The sequence below is a fragment of the Sus scrofa genome, chromosome 3, assembly GCF_054392235.1.
Source record: "Sus scrofa isolate SSC_HxYL_T2T_F1_AM1 chromosome 3, Sscrofa_HxYL_maternal_Yorkshire_Landrace_v2.0, whole genome shotgun sequence".
NCBI lineage: Eukaryota > Metazoa > Chordata > Mammalia > Artiodactyla > Suidae > Sus > Sus scrofa.
The window spans coordinates 106,384,083-106,394,586 of NC_139385.1; the positions used below are offsets into that span (position 1 = coordinate 106,384,083).

The following is a 10,504-nucleotide window of genomic DNA, read 5'->3' on the forward strand; positions in this document are numbered from 1 at the left end:
GGCTCTGAGACCCCATGGAGTGAGAGGTTCACCTGTGCCAGCATCCCAGTGGAGCCCCAGTCTCCAGCTACCGGACCCAAGGTCCTAGAGGTGTGGGTGAGCCATCTGGTCATCTCACCAAGTCCAGCCCCCAGATGAGGGCAGCCTGGCTGACATCCCTTTGAGCAAAAGAACCACCCACAGAATCCACGGACTCATGAGAGGTAACAAAATGATTGTTTAAGCCACTATATTTGGGGCTATCTGTTACACAACCGTCATATAGACAACTGTGACAGTTCCCATGAACATTTTGGCACAGATGAGCTGATTGGTTTGGGTGGTGGCATTTGGCAGAGATGCTGGATGCTCAGGTGATGAAACCTCCTGGAGATAGTGTCCTAACTTGGAGGAGCACCCTAGGAGTGTGACATCTGGTAGCAGGAAGAACCAACCAGAGACACTTCTGAGACCAGGTCCTTCCAGGGCCCTGGACCTCATCTCCTAGGCTCTGCTAGTTTTTCATGGATGTCCGTTTTTTTCTGGACCACCATGGCCATGGTCCATCCATCCTACATTTATAGACAAAGGGAATGCAGATCCCCTCTCAGGTGGTATAAGGAGGAAGGAAACACAATGAAGAATACGTTACCATTTTTGAGGCTGAGGTTCTCACGGATCTCCTCATGGTCACAGGGGTGAGTGAAGTCAAAGATGCTGTGTCCTGTTAGCTCCACCTGTTTCAAAAACAAGCTTGGGCTTCATTATTCCTACCACTGAAGACGACATCTCCTAGAGGAAGCTGGGTCCCCTTCCAGATCTGGAGACAGGGAGGAGACTGAATTGCATCTCCTTATATCCCAACCTACTGGTCTGCAGACCCATGGCTGTCACAGAGCTCGTGGCAACCTGATTCATGGGGTGGGCCTGTTAATCCCCTTGGCAGAGCCATCCACCAGGGTGGGCATCAGCAACGCCAAACCCAGGGCAGGGCTGGGAGCGTGAATCTGAGGTTTGCGGCTTGAGATCAGAGAGGAGGACGGTGGGCACATGCAGGGAGAGATCAGGAGGGATGCGATCAGAACCTTCCACTAATTTCTACCCCCATGTGAAGGTGAAAGAGCCAGAGGAGGCTGTCACCTGTGTGAGTCCCATGAACTTGCTGATGTTTTCCGACAGAAAGATCATGTCGCCATCCTGGGTCACTACGGCAATGAAACCCTCCAAGGCTTTCAGGTACAAGTTGTCCATCTGCTGGTCAGCTTCTGCTTCAGATTCATTTTCAGAGCAAACTGGAACGAGTGGGGGTGGGGGAAGGTGGACGGTTTGCATGAGGGTGTTGTCAAAGCAGAGGTGACTGGCGTGCTCAGATGTCTGCCAGGGATGGCTCAAAGACTTAAGCGGATTTTTCTGGAGATGCACACTGCCAACCACCTAAGTGGTTACCACATGCCCACGCAGCGGGCATCTGATGGGCACCACTGCACAGAGGACACCCTGACGGGGGCTCTGCGGGCAGTACGGCTGTAGCAGTGGCACACTTGTGGCACCAGCGGCAGTGGTGGCAGGAGCAGTCAGAGAGGAGAGGCAGTTATAGTAGGAGCTGGACCAATAACTTTCTCTAATGTACACTGAGCATGCGAGCCTATCAGGCACTGCACTGAGCATGCTCTATGACCTTCAGAACAGCTATGGGGTAGCTGCTGTTTTTTGTCTCATCTTACAGATGAGGCTTAGACAGGTTAAGTCATTTGCCCAAGGTTTTAAAGGCTGTAGCTGGTGGACTCAGGCAGCTGAACATTTATGGGCTTTGGAGTTAAATAAACACTGACTCTACTCCTCCTATGGGGCTATGACTCTGAACAAGCAGGAACCTCTTTGAATACCAGTTTCCTCATCAGCTAAAGGGAGATAATAATTGCCATCTCTGAGTTGTGAGGACTAAATACATATGCAAAATGTCTAAAATGATCAACCATCGTGAATTCTGTTCCCCTTCTGCTCCCTCTAAGACGCCATCACTGCCATCAAATTGCTCAAAACCTGGACAAGGGCTGTGTGGCACAGAGAGATGCAAATCCAAGGGAAAAATCCAGGGCGACAGAGTTGGGCACCTGGGGGAAGAGAGACAGTAAGCGCTGCAGGGTTCACAGGAAGCGGGGCTTGCTTTGGGATGGTCAGAGATGACCGTTCAAAGAAGGACAATGGGAGAGACTCGTGAAAGACAGGGTCTCACTCTGTTAAATCAAAGAAGGGCTTTCTGGGCCCGGTGGGTTGGGCAGACACCGGAGAGCATGGAGGTGGCAAAGCCTGGAACAAGCTCCCTCCAGAAACTGAGAAGAGGCCCATCTGGCTGAAAAGGAGGGTCTCATCCATTGGCCTTGTGAGGTGCACTCACTGGCCTGGAGGAGTGGCACCTCAGACCACGGCTTTGAGGAGGTGCATCTGGCAATGGCATGTGAGACCGTTTGGAGAGTGAGGACCAGAGGTGTGAAGCCACGAGAGGAGGCTCCTGTGTCTGTGGCAGCCTGTGGAGGTGGTTGCTAGGGACAACCTGGGAAAGCATCCACCCCCAACTGACCGCCTTGGGGAGCCCTGGCCTATCAAGTACACCTCTGCTGTCTGCAAAACGGAGACTCAGCTCTTGTTCCAAACAGATAAGGCTCTCAGGCCTGCAAGCCCTTGGTTGTTACTGCTCAGACCAAAGACTGCATTTCAATCTTGCTTCTCCTGGCTCATTGCTTAACCCCAAACATACATTTACTTAGAAAAATCTGTAATCATCCAGTACAAACATCAGGCCAAATACGCCTCCCTTAATTTACAGCACCAAGAGGAACAGAGAAAATTTGTCACTTATAAAAGTTAATATTCACACAAGGAAAAGGAGTCTCTCATATTGAGACTGTCCTCGGGAATGTACAATGCAACTGGCTTTATGGACCACTTGGCAAGGGACGTGTGGATGCTGTGAAATGAGGTTCAAGGGCCTTTCTGCCAGGGCACTGGGTTTATTTGGTTCTCTTTTCCCTTGAGCCCCTAAATTTAAGCTCTGGGCCATACGCTGTAATTCCTCCAGAAGAACAAATCCAAATTAGGAGATGTTCCTATCACGGGGCTTCCGTGGCACCACTGGGAACCAGCCGCATGACCAGTGAATGTGCCGGGGCCACAGAGGCTGCCCAGGGACAGCCCAGCCTTTAGGGCCAGGAGGTGGCCCGAACAGAGAAGAGTCCTAGTGACCTCCCTCTGTTTTGCTAAAATGTAGGAACGAAATGAGGGAACTTCTTCATATCCTGATTCGGGACGCCAGCCTAGGAGGGGAGACTGGGAATGGCCTTTGTACGACACACACACCCACACGTCATCCCTGTTTGGGGTCCCCGCCAACTCACTGATTAGCTGGACTGAAGATAATGAACCACAGTTCCAGGTGTGGGTGGTACCATGGCCACTGTTCATGCTGCTGGCTTAAAACTGGTATTTTCACAGGGGTTTCAGGAGAAACCATGACCCAACTCCAGTGGTTTCAAACTGGAGCGTGCCCCAGAACCAGTGGGAGGACTTGCTAAAGCAAGGATTTCTGGGCCCCGTGCAGAGTCAAAAAGTGGCACCTCTGGCTGAAACATTAAACCAGGCCCAGGGCCCTTCCAGGTGTGGAAGTCCCTGTGGAACCACACGGTCCCACACTCGGGAGCTGGCTCTGGATGCACCCCCTGCCTCGAGTTCTACTCAGTAGGTCTCAGATGGGAAGGCTGAGAATCTGCCTTTCTAACAAGTTCGTGAGTGATGCGGGCACCGGTGGCTAGGACCACAGGTGGAGAATCGCCGCCTTCCCTTAAGGCCCTACAAGCGACCCTAATGCTGGGAGAATCAACCCGTTTTGGCAGGTGCTGACCTATGTGGAAGACGAGTGAGGAGACGATTTCAACAGTGTTCAAATCCCACCAGAGAAGTGAGTGCCTTCTCTAGACAGCAGAGGCCAGCCTGTGATTTCTGCACTATTGAGAAGATTTTTTTTCTCTTCAACTTCTTTCATGTCAGTGGCAACACTGACTTCAAAATCTGGAGTCATCCCAAGACAACCCTATTTGGGTTAACTAGGCCCAGAGGAAATAGTTCTGCTTAAAATTTCCTGTTTTTAACAGTTCCAACACAGCCAAACTGGTTTCCATCCATGCCCAGTACACTTGCATCCAGGAGGTGGCGAAATTGGCTACAGCAGCTGGCCAGCTGGCCTCTGGGAGGGAGGGAGGGAGGGAGAGGGGACCTCAGGGCCCACAAATGGAAACGGAACGTCTTGGAACTGCAGTCACAATGGCGGGGCGACCAGGAAGCCAGTAGGCCAGCCCCTGGGGACCCTGGGACGACAGGGCCTCTTTCCTCTGTGGAACTATTTGCTCCCCAGCACCTGCTTATCCTCCTGGGATAAGGCACCTGGCCAGCTTAGCATCCTCTGGAAGGAACCTATCCAGCTCACTGTCAGCTTGGAACTGAAGGTGAAAGCTGCGGGGCCAGAGGCAGCCCATCACCTGAGGGGCCAGGGGCTCAGGCTCATCATCCCCCGCCCCCGACCCCCAGCTGAAGATGGCCCTGCCTTTCCCCTGCGCTTTCCCGGCAACAGTGTCTTTCGATTGTAACACTAACCCCTGACTCAGGGCTCGGCACACAGAAAATTCACTCTCTCACTATGTAGCTGTCACACTCCTACTGAGTGTCTGCCCCATGCTGGGCACAAAGCAGGAAATCAGTCAGGTCATCTGTCAACAAGTGTCACTCGGTGCTCAGTCCTTTCCTAGGGAGTCAGCTGTAAGAGCATCCTTTCCCTCAAGGAATCTACAGACTGGCGGGGAAGACAAAGACAAACCGCCACAAGGTCACACAGCAATCCAGAAGAAACCCTTGGTGCCAAATAAAGAGGGACTGGCTGGCAGCAGGTGCTCAGGAAGCCCTCAGTGGGGCCTTAACATTTAGCCTGGGGTTCCAGGTCTCAGTTACTTGCTTCCCAGGACCCTTCGGGGGTCTGACCCCAAAGAAGAAGGCTGGGCGGTGCAGATCAGAGGCACTGAGGAGATGAAGCACACTGGGCCCCGGAGCACAACAAGAGTCTTTAATGCTAAAAATAGCCCCGGTAAACAGGCTTTGATGACTCCCCACAGCCAGGATATGCGCGGGCTGAGGTTTCGGAGCACTTTTTCCGGAGCACCGTGCATTTCCTTCAGGCAGCACCACCCGGGTGGGGTGGGACCCCGCGGGCAGCAGGAGCTGGGTGTCTGGGGTGAGCGGGCAGGGTGGCAGGGGGCAGCTGCTCCTGACCGGGCCTCTGGGACCAGCCCGTCTACAGATGCTGCTGGTCAGGGTGCAGTTTAAGGCCACCAGGGTTCTTTTCCCCTCTGTCTCCTACCTTGAGAAGTTCTAGGACTGCTCTTTCAAACCACTCTGATGTGACCCTCCTGGTGCAGATGCGCTTGGTGGGCAGTCGCCCATGGTTCTTATCCAAGGGTCTTTCCTTTTAGCCTGATTCTGCCCCCCACCCCACCCCCAGCCCTCCTGGGGCCATAGACCCAGACTAAGCCCCCACCCCCACCCCTGGGCCAGCCTGGGTCTGCTGACTGCAAAAGCCCCCCAGGTCAAGCCCCAAGGAAACTCATTTTGAACCACTCACTGGATCATCAGTCATACCTTTCAACCCCACCATTACCGGGCACTAGGCTTGGGCTACGCTCACATCTTCGGCAGAAGGCGCTGTGTTTTATAATCTGAACTTGCAGGCTTCCCAAAGGACCTTGACTTCCCCATTAGAAATGCATCCCTTTGTTTCGTACATCACTTCTTATCCTCTCTTACGTCTCTGTATCAACCTTCTTAAGTCGCAGCACAGGGCTGGGGTCAGCACATACCTGTTGAATGAGCTGACTTCTCTGGCTTAAGTTAAGAGAATGATCTGAACAACGTCAGTTTCTCTGGAAGAGAGGGTACATTAGCTGCTCTCAGTCATCAACATCCTAGCGGGCATCAGCCTCTCCGTTCTTCTCCGAACAGGACAGGGAAAGGCCTTGGTCTGGGGGCGGGGGCGGGGAGGTGGGCAGCAAGGGGTGGGACAGTAAAAAAGTAGGGGTGAAAGCCTGGGAAAAGAAGTTGGAAAGTGGGGGATAAGACGGCACCAGAAACTTCATCCGCCTCCACAATTTTCCCTCTGATCTCACTTTTCCTGCATGAAAAGGTCACGGTAAAAAAAACTTCAAAATCACTCGTCCCATATTTTAGTGTCTTTCCCTTCGTAGTCTAGAGATCAGGAAATCAAAATCTCATTAAGAGTGATGTCTTCACTAAGCAAATGCCAATGAATTAATAATAAACCTGACATTTGTCTTAGAAACCCTGCTTCACACTGACCTCTAGCTCCCGCGTAAAATGAAATCTGACGTCACCTCGCATGCGTGCGGGGAAGCCAAATTATCACATTTACAGTGGAAAGCCAGGTTTGCACATTTACTGCTGTTGAACGCCCTCCAAGTGCCAGTGTGGCCCGCATTTGGTTACAGTTTGTGGGGCGCATCTTGAAAGAGGATTTAAGACAATCAAGTGGTATTTCCACTGAGGTTCCCGTCAGAGTGTGTTCTGTTCTCGGCCCAGCGTGGAAGCTAATATCATAAAGCTATTGTTTCAGTTTGCTTCCTGTGATACAAATCTCAATCGGCTGCCCAGACTCCCAGCCTGAATTTCTCAGTGTTGAGGTTTCCTCTCCAACATTCCCACACAGAACAGCCTACTGTGAAAATCAAAGGGAAACGTGTTACTAAGTAAAGAAGAAACTTTTCTAAAGCAAAACCTGGTCTTTTTTAGCCTTTTGAACTCTGAGGTATGCAACCAGCTATTTCCTACCATCAAGTGAGCCAACATCGGCGCTCACCTTTGTTAGAAATGCTTCGATAATGAATCTGTGGTTTGTTTTGATTTGGGAAAGCTCGGCAACTCTGCCTCTTGCTAGAAATCGCCAGAAGGTAGTGAGAGGACAGTAAGGGTTTACATCAGGTTTTCATCTACAGCATTCTTCCAGACGCCTATACTTATTACAAGTCCATGTGCTTGTTTATAGTAAGTTTCATCTCTAAGCTATAATGCATTGGAAGCCCTGTATGTGGCAGGCAAGCGGATAAGGGCTTCTATGTCCAATGTCCTCGAAACGCATGGCAAGGTAGGTACGGGTGCCCCCTTTGTGTGGGTGAGAAAGCAGAGCCCCATGGTAGTAAAACGGTTTGTACAGGCCGCAGAGAAGGAAGGCAGCTGGACCAGGGTTCCAGAGCAGGTCCAGCTGCCCACAAATCCCTATACTGCTTTTCGTTGCACCGCATGGTTTGAAGAAGCAAATATGATGGAAAAAGCACAAGATCCTTGTCTCGCATACGATTCTGAAAAGTAATTTCAACAATGGGTTTAAAGAACGTGCGGCCTAGAAGAGGGGGCACAGCTGCCCATCCTTTGCCTCCTCCCCCGGGCGATGTGTGTTTTATGAGAACTGCTCCTTCAAGGACACTGGGCCAGATGGCCAAACATGGACACTTTTTATCCTTTTCTGTCATTTTATTCCTCGGGCAGAGAGGAGACCAGAACTGACATGCTGAGGGTGCTGGTTGGTCTGGGGCCAAGTCCAGCCAGAGGGCAGGCACTTGGTGTCCACAACTTGCGACAGCCCCTATGCGGGGATGTGTGAGGTCTCGCTGTGGGTGCTCTGGTCCCATCTCCCTGGGTGTGTCTGGCACACTGGGGGTTCATGCCAGCACATATGCAGGCAGAGTGCTCAGAGCCTCGGGCCTGCGTCCTCTCCAGGCCAACCCCGAACCCTGGAGGAGGATGGTCACACGTGGGAAAGCACGGGAACCAAGGCTGGGCACCAACAGGGAGGCAGAAACAATCACTGTGTGAGGCCCTCCTGCAGGGCCCGCTGCTCAGGGCCGGCCCCTAGTGCCTCTGTTCTAACTGTGGCTCCCCTGCTGAGGGAGACCCTTCCCCTTCCCCAGTCTCCAGCCCTCGGCAGCACCTTCTCCTGACCAGGTCTGCAGCCCACTCCTGCCCTCCACGTTTCTTTTCCCATGGATCATGACTCAGGAGGACCTGAACGCCAGGTGCTAAATGGGCCACTTGGGGCAACCTTATCTTTTCTGTGCCTCATTTCTCATCATCTGGGAAACGAGAAGAAATGTCCTCCAAGTCCACATTCAATCAGAGAGGTATCCTGGGATTCATGTATTACTCCTTTCGGGGCTCTCTGATGGTGGAGGAACAGAGGTGGTAGTGATAGAAGGAAGCAATGGTGAATCCAAAGAAATTAGTCTCTAAGAGTAGAATTTCAGGTATTGTAACAAGGAAGCTGAGATGTTTCTGGATGTGGGGAAGGGGTCGCTGTCTAGTCACTAAGTCCCGCATTCCCTACTCTGCGCATATTAAAGATGATTCCAACACTGCTAGGCCTTGCCCTCACCTGTCCTGGAAGACAAGACTCTAAAGGAAAGAGGTATACACGTGCCTTGCGATGGCATCTCCACACTTGTCTTACACTTCAGCCCACGGTTCCCTCTTTGTACATGATCTATGATGACAGGTCTACCATGCCTCGCATCGTTTCTTTCAAAGTATTTATACACCATGTCTTCGTCTTTGGTTCTCCCCCTCCTGTCTGCTCTTTTCTGAGACTTTGTAGCCTTTTATTTCAGGGTTAGCCCTCCAACCCCTGGACTCACTGAGCCGTCATCCTATTTTCTGAAAGTCTTCCCCCCATATCCTTCCTGTGCTCCAGGGCCCAGAATAGCACAGGCCGGTCCGGCCTCCCCGCCTCACACTGGATTCCCTCTGCTTTGGGTTTCTTTCCCAGAATAGCCACTTCATAACAGGATGGCAGAATCAACCCCGCTCCAAGGCACGTGGCTCACTCAGGAAAACTGAAAACCAACCACAAAAGAACCTTCCCCTGCCTGCCCACCTCCCTCTGCGCACCACCTCGGATGCTGCCCACTGCAGGGCTGCAGCCCGGTGGGGAGCAGAGGGGCACTGCCCGCTGCCCAGTGCCCTCACAAAACTGGCAGTCAAGGCAGCACTGTCACGTCGCATCTGAAACCGGCAAACTCCCCAGGCCACCTCTTTCTGGTCAGGACTAACAGGAAACAGTATTTTGAAGAAGGTGAACCCCGAGGGGAAAAAAAACTTTTGTGAGCTTGAGACTTGAAGAGATAGCAGGGAAGGTGAGAATTAGTTGGTTCCTAGGGGGAGATTGTTATCTGTCAAGGGCTCCCTGGTGTGAACCAGTGTGGCTGGGCCTTTGCAGACATCCTCTCTGTTAATTCTCAAAGACACCCTGTGCAGTAAGTATTTTTAACCCCTTTTCAGAGATGAGGAAATGAAGAGCACAGACACTGAGTAATTTTGCCTGGCACCCTGGCTGGTAAGAAGGAAAGGTCATATGGACACACCTCCGCCTCTGGGGAAGGTGGCCGGCAGCAAAGCACTGAGATGCTTCCTAAGGATTCACCCTGGAGGGGAGTGGGGGTCTGACAGCCAAGGGCACGGCCACTGGGGAGCCAGCAAAGCCACTCCTGTTCTCCCAGCCCTTTCTGTTCTCTCAGCTTCCACATGCTTCCCTGGTCCTGTCCTTGTTCATCATCCATGGCTGCATTCGCTGCACAGGCCATTGTTAGAAAGATGCTCAATGTGAAGGAACAAAGCACTACTGATGGCATCTCTGGGTGGAAGCTTTGCAGAGTCGGGGTCCTGGGGAGGGAGACCTTCCCAGCGGCCTTCCAGCTCTGACACAGTGGGTGAGGACGGGCTGGGAAGGCACCCGGGAGTCTGCAGCCTCACCTGAGGACAGGAGCTTGTGTGTGCGCAGGAAGCTGATGGCCAGCCGCATGATGGAGGCCTTGTCCAGGTGGGAGCTCACGCTGTGGGGCAGGGGCAGCTCGTGGGCCAGCTCGTAGAAGACCTCTGTCTCCTTGCTCCGCCGGCACCGGGCAGCATCCCGGGACTTCTCCTTCCTCCTCTCCGAGCTACTCCTACATTAAGAGTGAAGAGTTAGTCTCCAGGACGTCACTGTCATCCCATCACACCCCTGGTCATGACATCCCCAGGGCCCCCCACCCATGGCACAGCCGGACTCCCCCGCTGAGCCAACGCAGCCTCACATGGGTCATCTGAGCCGCACAGAGTCATCAGGTTGCTGGGTCTCAACCCCCTTCCCCTCCTGCACGCCATGGAGTCCACGCCGGGGCTGCACATGGGCGCGGTCTGAGCAAAGGCTGGCTGATTAAGTCAATCAACTGGCAGTGCCTGGGACCTGGTCCTGGGCTATCAGGGGGCTGGGGTGAATGCCCACAGATGGAGAGGGAGGTGTGAGGAAGCTGTGGCCAGGGGCCCGGACGGCTGTATTAAAGCCTCTGGAGAACAAGATGAAGAACTGCTTCTGGATAAATGCTCTTAGAAATAAAGAAGCCCAGTACTGGACCCTAGATCCCACTTCATATCAGAGAGTGAT

At 52.8% G+C, this 10,504-nt stretch overlaps 1 protein-coding gene across 1 annotated transcript in view; it reads right to left on the reverse strand.

Annotated features, from left to right (window-relative positions):
- EPAS1 (endothelial PAS domain protein 1) overlaps positions 1 to 10,504 on the reverse strand; it is a gene marked incomplete at its 3' end in the record, with an annotated part of 85,965 nt that overhangs the window by 27,700 nt on the left and 47,761 nt on the right. The window contains 3 exon segments of the mRNA NM_001097420.1: positions 632 to 716; positions 1,120 to 1,271; positions 9,835 to 10,025. Of these exon segments, the coding sequence (NP_001090889.1) occupies positions 632 to 716; positions 1,120 to 1,271; positions 9,835 to 10,025 (428 nt within the window).